At 37.5% G+C, this 15,701-nt stretch overlaps 1 protein-coding gene across 3 annotated transcripts in view; it reads right to left on the bottom strand.

The window, feature by feature from the left end:
* Positions 1–12,111: 12,111 nt before the first annotated feature.
* Positions 12,112–15,701, bottom strand: part of Cntn1 (contactin 1) — a 305,783-nt gene continuing 302,193 nt past the window's right edge. For all 3 annotated transcript variants that reach the window (XM_052748698.1, XM_052748696.1, XM_052748697.1), the window contains one exon: positions 12,112–14,334. In XM_052748698.1, coding sequence (XP_052604658.1) covers positions 14,258–14,334 — 77 coding nt within the window. In that variant the 3' untranslated portion in view covers positions 12,112–14,257. The remainder of the gene's footprint in view (positions 14,335–15,701) is intronic.

Genomic DNA, 15,701 nt, shown 5'->3' with positions numbered 1-15,701 from the left:
ACAAAAATGAATTTTACTTGGCTGGAAAAAAAATTGAAATTATGAAATGTATAGGCAAATGGATGAAATTGGAAGGAGTAAGTGAAGTAACTCAGGAAAACAAATACATTCTTGTTTGTTTGCAGACATAACCCTAATTTTTATTTATATATATATATATATATATATATGCATTTATATATATATATGCATTTATGGGTATGTATGGGTATAAGTTATAAAGTTAGATAGAGGGCTATAAGAGAGACAAATGGTTTTAAGGAGGAGTAATAGAGCATATATGACATGAAGGTGGAAATGGGAGTACTGAGGGCAAGATGGATACAAATAGGCATAGGGAAAGGAAGGTGGAGAAGGACCAGAGGAGGAGGAGGATTAACCAAGATACAGTATGTATAAAAATGCTACAAGGAAACTTGTTACTTTCTGTGCTAACTAAAAATAATAAATATTTATTTAAAGCACTGAAAAATGGTTTCACCATGTGTTGATATGTATGTATGGACGTCTCAGGGTGAGTGAGCAGGTATCGTGGATTGCCGTAGAAAATACAGACTGCTGAATATCCTGAAGGGGAAACTATTCTGCACAGACCTCGTGTCTCTGGAGACAATTCACTCAATGGAGGGGATATGAAGCTTCAGTTTTCCTACAGATTATATAGATGTAGATTTTATAGATATAGATATCAGCATCAGACATAATCCTTTTCACTGCTGTCTTCTTTGACATATGAGTGGAGTGGTAAGTTCTTCTTAGGACTAAGTTTTCAATCTTTAGAAATATACAGGTACTTTTTGTTGGCAGTTTTCAGAACTTGAAGCAGGGTTTGCTTACCTAGGTGGCATTTTTAGAATATCTCACCAGGTAGACAAACATCCCCATAACAACAGCACTGTGGCTCACCACTTGGCCATTGATGTGGTTAGTAAGCACATCAACCCTAAACAGATGCAGATATTTCATTCTCACACAAAAGCAAATCAAGATCAGCAGGGCTTCCACTCACCGTTTCTCTGGTTTCACGTTGGTCACTGAACCAGCAGTCAGACAATGGGGGACGCTGATGAAGGACCTCCATCCTTGGTGAACAGTCTCTGGACCACTGCAGAGCATTTCAGAGAGTTACCTGGACACCTGTGGTGTGTTAACAAGTCAACAAGCCATGCTGCAAGTTTCCCCATCATGAACTAAGCAGAGTCAGCCCCCCTCCCCTGTATCCGTGCCATCCTTGTTGACTACTTGAAATGTGAGCCAAATCCTTCCTCTCTTAAGTAGCTTATGTTGTCTGTTCTGTCACAATAATGAGAAAACAAATACTTAATATAGTGAGACCAGGGGAGCTGGATTGCTTCAATTTCATTATTTACTCTTTCCTATGATTACCAACAATTAGTGGTCCTTTGACTATTTAAATAAGTAGCTGTAGCCTACAGCTCTGCGATCAATGTGATAGCCACCAGTCACCTGAAGACACCAAGCTATTACTTGATTAAAATGAAGTGAAACTTAAAATCAGCTTTTCATCATCCTGGCTGCATTTCACTCTCCAGGCACTTGACAAAGTGTACACAAAGGAAACGTCTGTCCTCTTAGAACATACTAGAAGACAATATGTCTGATACCAGCTTGTTCCCTCAGGATGCTTCTTTAGAGTAACTCTCTAGAATATGCTCTCTTATTTAGTTCTTGGGTCAGTTTTTGAAAATTATTCTTAAAAAAGCAGGATATTCTAAATATGTGTTTTAGCTAGTTTTAGAATTTTGAACTTGATATCAAAAATTTTAAAACTTCCTTGTGCTTAGGAATTAAGGTTGAATTGCAGGGTGAATTCAGTGTGCACAGAGTTCTGTATCAAAGCAGTAAAAGCTCTGAAACAATCTCCACACCGTTGTCTTTAAACCCACAATCCTTAACCATGAAATTCCAACATTAGCCTAACAACAAAGTGTCACCTAACTCATAATTCAGATAGAATATCAACTTTTCCAGTATTTTCAATATTTCATGAGGCATTTTGTGAAGCCTTCAAAACTATTGTTAATTTATGTTCCTTGGAATTTAAATGGTATCTGCATCGACGCCTTGAAAGCTTCCATGGGACATGAATTTTCTTAGAACTAACTTTTCCCACTGGCCCAAGAGGATCTAAGTTAATAACTTCAGTCAGCTGAACAATCTTATGGATTACTTTAAGATTCCTGTTTACTAACCAAGTAAAATGACATGGCCCTAGATATTAGAATTAATTTAATTTTCTTTGCCTGAGGATAAACAATGTCTTTCCCTAAAATGTGAATAAGCTTTAGACTATTGGGTAAATATGATGACACTCACTTAATACCAATGATTTATGCTAATTTATTTTCCAAGATAATAGCATTTGTGGCTTCTTATATTACACACAAATCATATTCACGAGCACTTAAGATGGATTATGTGTGAGCTTGCATTTGCTTCCTGAACACTGTGTGAACTCATAGATATTCTGAATATGCTTGGCACATTTTAGTTTGGAATTATCCCTCTCCTCTGAATCATTGCACGTATTTGATTTTATATTTTCAAATTATATAGTTTTAAAAATTTCTGATATGAAGCCTAAATAAAGACATAATTTCATTTTTATGTTATATAAATAAAAATCTACCTTTAAGTTGTATTTCTGGACTTGTGGATTTTTTTTTATCAGTTTCAACATCTGTTTAAAGACCCAAATAAATGAATCAAAAAAAATCAAAGGTACAAAATGTGAAATCAAATTATATGGAGAAATAAGACAGTGAGTCAAAAATTTTGGTTGATGATTAATCTTATATTCCAAATCAAAAGTTATGGATACAAAATTTCCACTTCTTTTAGCAGTTTAGTATATTGAAACCATCACTTGGGTAAATGCTGATTTAGAAAATTAGGACTTTACTCCCAAGATTGAAGTTCAGTTCTCACAAAAACAAAAAAATCAAGATGTCTCAAAGTTCCATATACTTGTTATGCCATCTTTCCTAAGATCTTATGAAATAAAAGCAAGAAGTCAGTTCTGGACCAGGATGTTTGGGGTACATGTGAACTGTTTATAAAGTCCTGAAGGTCTTAAGGGATTCTACACTGTCCAGAATTGGGGTACTCCCTGAGGATGAAGAGTGAATAAGAATCAAAAGACCTAGTGGAAGGTGTCTGCTTGTTTCCATCAAGGAGTAAAGGAGGAATAAAAGACTGCCACCCAAGAGGGACACACCACTCTGCTGACTCTGTGGAAAGATAGATCTCCAGGGGCTTGGCCATTTTGGAGGTTAGCACACTAGAGTATCTGTTTGGAGGATAGATGTTCTGTAGAAGGCTGTCCCATCTTTATTAATTCCTGTCACAATTCCCAAACTACCCAGTTCTTCTCAGGAGCATGGGAGTAGCATGTGAAACAAAGAGTTACTCACGCCCCTCCTGTTGAACATTGAATAGTTTATAAGAATCTGAAACCATTGGACTACTAAAGAAATTGTTATTTTCTACGTTACATGGGTCTCATATAAAATGTTATATGTAAGTTATAGCACTACTGTGTATAACCCTTGGGGAAAATTTCTCATTATATGGATAATGTCTTCTTGTAACATAGACTTTTTGTATATTAGCTTAACAGTGCATTGAAATATACTCAATGAAATAATTTTGTCACAATATTACTCTAGCAAATTAAGTGAAAAATGTTGAGCTAAATTCTCATTTTATGAATTGTTAATGCATATGTGCATGTCTGTGTATGTTCATGAGTGTGGTGGTCTAAATGTGCATGTGTGTGCCAGCAGACACACGTGTGTATTTGGACTCCACTTATGTATGTGGGCGTCTTTATCAGAAACACCATTCAGGTCCTTTGAATTAGGACTTCTCAATTACCTGGAGCTCTCCAATTAAACTAGACTGGCTGGCCAGTTACACCAGGAATCCTTTTGCCCCCACCTTCCCAGAACAGCTATTAAATACCGTACCAAATGCCACCATTCTTCTTCTGTAATTCTGAGGATTGAACTCAGGCCCTGTGCTTGCAAGAGAACCAACCAAGCCACCCCCATAGCCCTGTAAATCATGTTGACTCAGAATTCTCTGGGAAATCACCTTTGATCCAGCTTCTCAATGTTCTTAATTCTCTGAGCCACAAAAAGGGGAATCAACAAACTGTCTTACCATTTCAGGTACTTTCTTCCATACCACTTACAGTGATGCAGCAAATTTTGATGCCTATAGCCTATCTGAATCCACTAATGTTTGTTTTGCCGGGCAGTGATGGTGGTAGCACACACCTTTAATCCCAGCACTCAGGAGACAGAGGCAGGTGGATCTCTATGAGTTCTAGGCCAGCCTGGTCTACAGAGCGAGTTCCAGGGCAGCCAAGGCTACACAGAGAAACTCTTGTCTCCAAAAACCAAAACCAAATCTAAAATCAAAACCAAAACCAAAACTAAAACTGAGGACTGCAGCAATGAAAGGAAAAACATGACAATCCTACCTAAATTCTTTGTGACAACTGAAAAAGGAACATTTCCTGACTTATTTCATAAGGTCTAGATTTCCATGCCACTGAAACTACAGTTATAAAAAGAAGATAAAATTAGAGATTACTATCCCTCATGGATACACACACACACACACACACACACACACACACACACACACACACACAATCCCTATTAGCATATTACTCAATCAAATCAACTACATATAAAAATAGACTATCTACCAGCATAAACCAACCCAAGATTGACTTATCACCGGAAAATCAGCATATTAGCAGAACAGGTTCAGAGTGCTGTTGGCAGGGTAGCATTATAACAGCAGAAATGCTGTGGCATGCACTGGGTTATTCGTGTCCTTTTACGAGGCTGTGTTGGGCTATTCATGAACTTTAATCTGGCTGTGGCTTGCTTTTCCCAATGTTCCTATTTATTTCGTGAACACTGTTATAGTTTGTCTGCTGTTTTGTGAAGCAGGCAAGCTAGGTGTTTTGCTTTGGTTCCTCAGGGAGCTTTAATTTCTCCCTATCAGAACCTTAACTCCAAGAACTACCACTTTCCCCCATATTTCTGATTTCACCACATAAACAAAGCTGTCTTCCAGTCCTCCCATTTCAAACTTCTCTCCAATAACCTGAGCCATCTAATTCTGACCTTTGTTGATTTTTTGACATTTAAACTAATTCTGACCTTTGTTGATTTTTGACATTTAAAGTTGATGTCCTTTTTTTTCTCTCTCTGCTGGCTTATGGTTTTGCTACACATCTCAAACTAAGAAATTCCAAGTGAATTATACTTTGAGTGGTAAGAAAATTGGGAGCCCAATCTGACTAATGATACCACTGAGCAGCTCACAATTGCAACTTCAAGATCTGAGGTTTTAATGAGAAAATAATGTCTCATGGATTGAATTTTACATTTCTTATAATCAAATACATCTTAACTTATATACCATTTCTGGGAGAATCTCAGAGTCGTCAAGGTAGAACAAGTTCAAATCAATAAGAATCTACTGTGAGATGGTTGGATTAAATTGTCCAAAGAAGGGGGAAGGGAATGCTGAAGATAATCAAAAGCCAGCTACACAGGTGCATCAGAAATAACCAATGGGTTATTCTACACAAACTGCTCAAAGTGTAGAAAAAGAAGACAGACAGAAGAATATGTTATAAACAGAGTGAGTAAAGGTTGGATACATTGTGACTGAAGAGGTGAAAAGAAACTGAGCCTCTCAACTAAGGAATTATGTTTCCTCTCCAGAGAATTTTTTATGTAGTTATTGTTAATACATTTTATTTGACTTTTTGAGAATTTTCCATATATGGATACAGTGTAAGTTGATCAGATTCAATACTTACTTCTCCAAGATCCACCCTCTATCCATCCTGACTTTGTGTCATTTTGTTTTTGTTTTTATATGAAGCTCACTGATTTCCATTTATGATGCTCATGAACTCACTGGTGTGGGGAATTACACTCTTCCCAGGAGATACAGGTTTTTAAATAAAAGTCCAATGCTAGATGTATGACATGTCCTTTGGGGTTACTAGCCAGTGGTATCTGGGAGACTCCCAAAGCAAGAGACTATTGTGCCCACCAGAACTTGATGATAAAATGAACATGACACACTTTGGTCACGGGATATGGGGAGATCAAATTGTTACTAGCCAGGAAGCTTCCTCCTTACTAGCTAGCTTATGACAGTACCAGAAGTTGTTATACAGACTTCTGGGGAGAGGGTGAGTATTACCCAGTGGTGAATCCTGTAAACTACAATAATGATTACTGTGGCAAGATACAGCCATGGATGCAATAGCAGCACAAATATTGTGGGGGCAACCAATCACTTAGATTAGATATAAAGTCCGTTGCTATATAGGAGTAAAAAAAATCTCTGGGGGTTTCTTAGAGTTTGTATAGTTTGTTTCACATGGACAGTGTGTTAGGAAGGCATCCAAGGATGGATGAAGGAAGACAGTGCCAGGAACTAGATGACATTGCCAAGAACCAGGGTATAGTGCCAGGAACTGGGTGATATGCCAGGAATCAGGCCATGGTGGGAAAGTCTAACTGGAACAAGTCTGAGAAAGTACCTATGGTGGCTTTAGACTGCAACGTTGTATCCTCCCTGGGAACAGATGAGTCACAATCTCATGGAAGCCATTTGTCTAGAAAGGATTTTCAATAACTCATACAGTGACTTATTAAAATAATTGAAGCATCAATATAAGAACTAGTTCCTTTTAGATTTTGTATACTGTAGACCAGAGAGAGGACTGAGGGTGCCTGAGAGACTAAACATTTTTCATATCTGTTAGGAGATTCAGGGTTAGAAGCTACATATTTAATGATTCACTTTTATTATAAACAGAATTATTCTGTTGCAAAGATGTTTTAAAAAGTGCAAGATTTTGTAGCTTATTTCATCTATGTTCAGGAGAAATTAAAAAAAAAAAAACAGAAAAGCAAAGTTGTACCGAGTCTTTTTCTGTCCCACCAGCCAACTCCCAAATAATGACATAGAAACTTCTTAATTATGAAAGCTTGTCCTATAGCTTAGGCTTGTTCCTAGCTAGCTCTTGTGACTTAAATTAGCCCATTTATATTAATCTACATTCTGTTACGTGGTGTTACCTCTCTTCCATCTTGCACCTCTTGTTTCCTCTCATGTCTCCTGGCTTCTCCTCCTGTATGCCTAGAAGGTGCTGCCCACAATGTGGGTGGTTCTTCTTGTATCAGATCAAGGTAATCAGTTCAGTTCTTCAAGTGAACATCTGTACTCCGGTGTTTCTAATCTGTGGCATGTCAACACTGAAACCAACCAAAATAAACACCAAAGAGCCCACATCAGCACTGTGAGTCATGTAAGCTTCATCTCTGGGCACCCTGTATGAATTAAAGCAGCTCAACTGGGAGCTAAGGATCTCATCTCCCTAGATGTTGTGAGTACTCACATAACCCCAGGGAACAGCTCTGTGAGTCTTGCAAGTTTTAAGAGCTTTCTGGGCTTTGTAAATCTGATTTGCTTCCTGAGTCTTATGGTCCTTTGGTCAGACAAAATATTTCAATTGGAAGGAAATAGCTACACAGACACAAGCCATTTGTAATATCACACCTCCAGGAAAAACTATGCCAAAACTGTTTCAAAATTTTACCAAGTAATTTATAGAACAGAATATTGACATCCAATTAAACATGGAAGAATTAAATCACTTGTGATAATTAGATGATTGAGATTCTCAAAAGAGAGCGGTTAGAAGACATTTTTTGGTAGATTGTTCAATAATCCTCCCACACTGATATCCTATAACAACTTATGAAACATGCAAATACTGACTTATGTGGCAAAGACTTTGCAAGTATGATTAAGTGCATTGAAATGGGAGTCTTGACCTATATTCACCAGGCTTGGTTCCAAATTTAATGGGGAACCCTTTTAAAAGGGAGACAGAACAGTGAAGTTGAATGTGGCCAACAGGGTAAAGGTTATAGGTGTTTGGCTAGGAGCCAAAGGATTCCATCAGCTCCCCAGATTTTCAAAAGGGAGGATAGCTTTTAGCACAGCTGGAAGCCCAGAAGTAATTCAATGATAATGATTTAGGACCTTTGGACTCCCAGACTGTGAGTGAACAAATGTGTATTTTTTTTTAATTTATTTTGCAATACAATTCAGTTCTACATATCAGCCACGGATTCCCTTGTTCCCCCCCTCCCGTCCCCCTCACCTTCCCCCCAACCCCCCCCCCCCCCCCATTCCTATCTCCTCCAGGGCAAAGCCTTCCCCACAGACTGAGGTCAACCTGGTAGACTCAGTCCAGGTAGGTCTAGTCCCCTCCTCCCAGGCCGAGCCAAACAATCCTGCATAGGCCCCAGGTTTCCAACAGCCAACTCATGCAATGAGCACAGGGCCTGGTCCCACTGCCTGGATGCCTCCCAAACAGATCAAGCCAATCAACTGTCTCAAATGTGTATTATTTTAAACCACCAAAGTCATGACCATCTGTTGCAGCATCTGTAAGGAGATAAACACAGTTATTACAAGGGACTTTGCTGTTGTTATCTTGGTTTGTTTTTGAAACCGCTTCTCACTTGGAATGTTGTACAAGCTGATCTTGAACTTGTGATCTTCCTGCCTCTATCCCCAGTGCTACGATCCCAGGCTCTGGCATTATACAAAATCACCTCAATCATCGCTTGAAGGTATATTGTCACCCTTGCCACGTAAAGGCAAAACTATCATCCACGGAGCACAGATGTGGTAAGGAAAGCATTTGCCAGATCCATCACAGCATGCCAGGTGCCTGAGTGCAGCTGCACTTCTCTACTAAGGTGACAGCATCTAGGACAGTCACAGTGAGTGGAGCAGTTACTTCATTTAGTTCCTGATAGTCTATGGTCACTATCCATGACCCATCACATTTTTTTTTAAACATGTTATAATGGATTGTTTCACTGAGTAGTGGTAGGGACTACAACTTTTTCAAATAACCTTGTGTAGTCTGGGATATTTTTTTCCTGGCCATTTGGTATGTGATATTACTTTATTTGGATAACCTTGTGAGCAGTAGATAATTTTATGGGTTGAAAATGTAATTTTTTTTGCCAATGCAGGGGCCTGTAGAAGCTTATAAGAAAGGATGCCTAGGCTGGAGACATGGGTCTCAAATAGGTATGATATGCACACTAAATTAGGAAGAGGGAGTGCTGTTGCTTTAAATCACACCTGAGGAGGATCTGGGCTTGGAGCTGTCATTATTGCTGATTTCTGCCACTGGAACAGCATGCCAGAGATCCAGAGTCTCCAGAGGGAAGAGGCTCCCCAACAGTATCACCTAAGCCATGTAAACCACTTACCACTTAAGTCAGCTGACTGCTTTCTGTTCTTGGGTTTATTTGAATTGATCATCACTTGGAACTGAAAGAATCTGGAATGATTAAGGAATATTATATCTGTTATGCAAAAGAAGAAAGCAATCGCAAAATGTTATATTCCTTGTTTAAAATCTCACAGGTTATAAAAGAAAATTAGAATACTATCATAAATAGATCTCTCAAGTGACCTGAGCCTCCTATAACTGCATTTAAAAAAAATTATTGTGAGTGTGTGTGTGTGTGTGTGTGTGTTTGTGTGTGTGTGTGTGTGTGTGAAGGGGAGGGGCTGTGCACAAGAAAGAGGTGTCCAGAAGAGAACATTCGAGCCCCTGATGAAGTTACCTACTTGAGTGCTGGGAACTGAAGTTGGTTCTTCTGCAAAGATCAGTACCTACTTTTAATAGTTGAGTCACCTCCCCAGTCCCCACGGTTAAAAGTCTGAACATGCACATAGTAAAACTTACCCTGCTAACAGTTTTGTGTCTTGTCCAATGCGTAGGTTCTAGTTCTACTGTTCTTCATGTAGCTCTTATGCTATCAGGCCCTCTCCTTTAACTTAAACCCTGGCCACCGGCCTGTTTTCTGTACCCAGAGTTCTGCTTTTTCTAGAATGTCATATAAATGGACCAAGCCAGTTTCTTTCAATTTGTATACTACATTGGAGAAGGAGAAAGGACCAGGTGTGCCCTCACAGCCATCCCAAGACTAATAATTAACTCAGCTTCCAGAATTGTGATAGAATAAATTACAGTCCAAGGAAACTATCAGAAGAAAATATGATGTCTTTGGGCATAACACCCAAGGTGTTACTCTTCATGAAAACCAGTGAGCCAAATGAGAACACAAGATGGATGGAGAGCTAATCAGGTCACTCACAGTTTCAACCAAGCGTCATCCTGACTGAGTAGTAATAACCAATGAGTAGGAGTACTGTAGTACCTGGCATATATTACCCAGAGCAGTAAATTTATTTCTAGAAAATAACATGCAAAATCTGTTTCTAAAATATGATAACCAATGTAGAAACATAATCTTGGTTTGCTATAAACTAATTTATGAAATTAACTCATTAAAAACTTCCTTGCTTCTATTCAGAAAAAAAAAGTGCTGAGGCTGGGACAGGAGCATATTTAATCAACTCTTTAAATTATCACTCTTCAGAAAATTATAGTCTGGGAATATTAGGTATTAAAAATTAATTATTTCAAGAAAAACTTATGGGGGAAATAAAAAAGACAAAGGAAAATACAAATAAACCCCCTACATTCCTTTATAAAAGAAATTAGAGGGGCATTCTCTTGACAGCCTGGATTCTTGGAACAAACAAATTAGAAGATGTTTTGTTACATGAAAAGCTACTATTTTTGACAAGAAAAGAATGTTTATAAATAAATCAACATTCTTAGGAAGGTAGTAGAAATGACATTTTTCTTAAGATGTATTTAAATCATGTGTACATACTGTTGAACTGTACCTTGATTTAGCTAAAATTCTCAGTTAACTAATCTTTAGTATATGAAAATCTAATTTCTCACCAAACGCCACTCCAAAAATGTAGCTTCCTGTTCTTTACTCCAAGATTCTAACTCGGTAAGTCTAGATAGTGGCCAAACGAATCCATCATATCTTTTCAATTTCCCCAGCTGACCCTGAGAGGCAGCCAGAATGACAACCTCTATTGTGGAACCCAACCTCACTGAAAGTTTTGGTCCTCCAAAGCCTGCAATAGTGTCAACTAGGGTCAGTTGAACATCAAATGCCCAAAGCAAAATATTAAAATGGAAGTAACATAACACTTAGGGTCAAGAAATAGAGGCAGTGCTTTAAAAAGAAAATAAAAACACAGAATGAAGCAAGCTTCATGAACCAGGAAGGGAGAGCAGAACGATGGAGGAAGAAATCATTAAAAGAACTCAACAAAAAAGCAAAGGAAACTCAAGTGACAGAATTCTCAGCTCAGTTTTGCTCCAGACTCTGAGAAGATTTTATCTGTTTCAGACTCCTTGCCTTCAGATTCTTGGATTTATGAACATTCCTCCATGAAGTTCCACACACTCGAGATTAAACAGCCTTTTTTTTTTTCTGGGCACCTAGAATCCTGCCCTAGTGTTCAGCTGCAGACCAAGTGATACTCATTATTGTTTCCAGTGTGCAATTGACTGTTTCTGGGTATAGTTTTACTTTGCATTTTTAGATACTTAAAAAATTTTATTATTGTTGTTCTTATGTGTATGTGCCTGGGTAAGTTTATATTCATCTCAGACGCATGCAGGTGCCCATGGAGTTGAGAGAGAGAACATCAGGTTCCTGGAACTGGAGTTATAGTTGACAGTGAGATGTCAGGTAAAGGTGCAGAAAGCATTCTTAACTGCTGAATACTATCTCCAGTCCCTATGCATTTTTTTAATACCATTGAACTATTTCAACTCTGAAGTTTTACTTACCCAGGAGTAACTACTCCATGACACAAAGCTCATAATGAATACTTTCTAAAAAAATAAATCAAACATAAACTTCAGGTAAATTAAAAGGACAGTTACTTTTTGGGCAACAGTAAGACATTTATTTCTTTATAATTTGTATTCATTCATAAAAAGGACAAACCACAGTCCTATACTACTCCATTGAAAAAATGATAAAAAATAACTAAAAAAATCAATTTGTTATTTATCAGTATCAAATAAAACTACTATTACCTTTCCTGAAATACAAAGAAACAACAGAGATGTCTATAGCTATATAAAGTTTAATTAAGAATCTTGCATCTTAAAGCATATGATACATTGGTTAGCTTGACAACCATTTAAAACTGATGGTCCCAGTCACTTCTGTACAACTATATGAGAAAATGAAAAGCAGAAGTCATTAGTGCATGAGAGAGTTGAGTCTATCTGCCACATATTTAAAACTAAACAACCTTCAAGTCTGTTTTCTTATCTTTCAGAACCATTTCATGCAAAATCTAGCCAGTTTTGGTCTTTATTACCACATATTAGAAAATAAAAGGCAGGCATGCATTTGGCAAAAGATGTCGTTATTGATGATATAAAAATGCCCAACATGGGTCACATTGCAAGAGGAAAACCCCAAATGTAACAAGGAAAACACAACATTTGTACAGAAAGCTTACAGAGTATTCATCTCCCTAAAGTATGAAGTCATTTTCTCATTTTTCAAATCATTAAATATTTTATGAAATCTGTCAATGATTTGTTGACATACTTCTACTGGGAAAGCATCTGTTTTCTGATTTTAAAAAGCTTCATTTGTATAACAAAGTGTTAAGTGTAAATCAATGAATTATTTATTGATATTTTCATAATGAGGACTTTAAACATTTACACATATAGTACAAAAATTATACAAATTAAAGATAGGGGTAACATATTAATAGATCTATTTTTGCTTCCTGTAAATATTCTTTATGGACCTATAGGGTATCCTTTCTAAAAAGATAAACTCTGTCTCTAATTAGCCAGCAAGATTGTGCTAATAAAATAGGATTAGCCCTCTCAAGGAACCAAACATTGCACTATTTCAGGAGCCAGCTAATTCTTTATTACCCGAGTTCTTTCACACCCACACTCAGACACATCTCCGTGCACACCATGGATAATGAGGAAACACAGGTTTCCCCTTCACATCTCACAAATTCCTCCACATCAACACTTGGGAGACATCCCTGGATAGGATGCTATCTACCTTTCCTGCCTCCCTGCTTTGCATATTCTTCACAGGACCACTAGCAACCTTCTGATTTGGTATTTTCAGTATTGCGTTAAAACAGGAAATGAGCTTTAAATTTCTTTAAATGGAATTCTGTAGCTTTTTTGACCTGCATATAATTTCTTGATTCTACACCTTCTACAAAGAGAGCTTCTACTTAGGCATGAAGCACAAAACCGGAGAAACAAGGACATTCGGAGATTCTGATACTGTACTGTCACTTATTTCTAACTGTATAAAGACAATCACATTGCATTAAAAGTGGAAGCACACTACTCCCCCAAACCTGTCATTACACATATGAATAAACACAGCAGTAGATGCTCCAGATGAACTGCAAGTTCTGTGACTTTATATTGATGAGAGGAAAAGCACAAAACAACTTCAGATTCGGATACAAAAGTAAAAAATCCTCACATGGCATGTGAACGTCATCAGCATTAGAAAACGAACTGAAGAGGTTTACAGATTCGGCAAAGCAAATATGTAGAAAATTACTTCAAAAATAAGAATACTGATAGTAATTACTATAATTTGGTTTTCATAGTCAAAAACTTTCAACTCATTCAGTAAAGTGATTTGGTAATGATGTTTATGTCAAAATGTTTTTGTTTTTGTTTTTTTTTGTTTTAGTTTTATGGAAAACTCAAAATATGATGAATGGTGGGGGTCTTTCAAAAATACGCAGTACCCCAAACAGATAGGCTAATATAAGAGACTGCATTACTCTTACATATACCACATACAATCAACATTTCAACCTCTATTAAATTTCACAACTTGTCATTAAATGTAAAGCACCCATGTATGGTGATTTCACTTTCACTCTACAGCCTATGGTATTGAATTGAACACTGTAACTTGTCCATTGAATTAAATCATGCAACTTTCACAGAATCAGGTTAAATGGTTTATAAGGCATATTGGAACGAGTTAAAAATCATTTTGTTTCCATTGAAAAGTTATTCTTTTGGATGAAGGGGTTCCTGAATGCCTCAGTCATAATGTGTTGGAAATCAGTTGAATAGCTTGTTAGAGTCTAATTTATTTGGTTTAGGATGGAGCCGCAGGGATTAGAAGGAATTACAGTCATCCCAGGATGAAGGGCATCCTCTGAGCTGGGCTGGGAACAGCAGATGTCACAACATTCAGAATTCCATGTAGACTAGGAAGCCAAGGGAGGGCAGTAGCAAGCTGAGGAGACTTGAAGACAACATGGACACACCTACAAAGCGAACCAAAAGCATGCTCATTAGTTCATCGGCGACACTCGCTCCTGCTCATCTAGTCTACTTTGGAGAAGGCAGGATTGTGTTGGCCTGAACATCAAATGGTCCTTTAGGCAAGATAAATGTCTCTTATTCTTAGTGATATGAGAGAAATAAAAATATTTTATCAAAGATTTTGCGTGTGAGATCATGTGCACGATCTCTACATTGTGTTTAAAGAAATCATTAAAATAATAACATTGGAATACTAATGTTGTTCCTGTGATCCAGAAGTCTCAAACTTCCACCAGAAGGTAAAAGATCAAGAAGTACCATAAATAAGTAAAGACCAAATGCCACATGTGCAGGCACAGATATCATCTACACCATTACAAAGTCCTATCTGCATTCTTACAGGTTTTGATTTAATGTTCTACATTCCTGCATATTAAAAAATTATGCTATACCCGCATGCTCTTTTATTCAGCTCTGCAGGACCCCAGCACTACATGACAGAGATAAGGAGTCTTTGAACAATTTTTAGCAGGTATTATTGGTAGACTTGAAAGCAGTAGCTATGAAGCTCACTAATCTGTCCAAGGAGAGTCAGGTCATTCAGAAGCCTGAGACATCGCCCTCTGTGTTCCTGGAACAACCCTGGAGGCATATTGTGTGGTTGGAAGACCAGCTTTCAGCACATCAGAGACTGAAGAGGACACATGGAGTCTGATCACATGACAGATTTTTTCTCTGAGGGAGCAAAACTTAGTTCTCTGGGACTGGGGATAAAGAGGAAAACTTTCTCTGTCTGTCTGTCTGTCTGTCTGTCTGTCTGTCTCTCTCTCTCTCTCTCTCTCTCTCTCTCTCTCTCTCTCTCTCACACACACACACACACACACACACACACACACACACACACTCATTCACATCTTCAACACGTCAGGGTACCTTGTCTTTATTTGTTCCCTTACCTCTTTCCTGATGTTTTCCTTCTATATCTCTTTATCTTTTCCTTTACAGCTTATATACCCCAGCAAAATCTTTCAAGCAGTATAAAAATTATAAGGTTGTTACTTTCTATTTTTCAAGTTAATGATTACAATGAATACAAGTAAAAAACGGTATGTTCCCCATTTCCCTTATATGATTAAACATTTTAGGTATCACAGGTGAAAAACAAATTATTCTCAAGGACCCACATACATTTATGTCTAAGCAACTTGTTATAGATTAACGAAGTGTAAGCAAGCAAGGTATTTTTTCTCAGCCAGTTCTTCTACTGGCAGGCTGCATTTTGCAGTTACAAAGGATCAATCATTTTATTATTTATCATGAAAGACTATCTTGTAAAAAATCTTAAAAGAATCACAAATCTAAACTTATT

Source organism: Peromyscus californicus, unplaced genomic scaffold (assembly GCF_007827085.1).
Source record: "Peromyscus californicus insignis strain IS unplaced genomic scaffold, ASM782708v3 Scaffold_20__1_contigs__length_68692818, whole genome shotgun sequence".
NCBI lineage: Eukaryota > Metazoa > Chordata > Mammalia > Rodentia > Cricetidae > Peromyscus > Peromyscus californicus.
The sequence above is the reverse complement of the archived record's forward strand: the minus strand, read 5'-3'. Positions and strand labels throughout refer to the sequence as shown.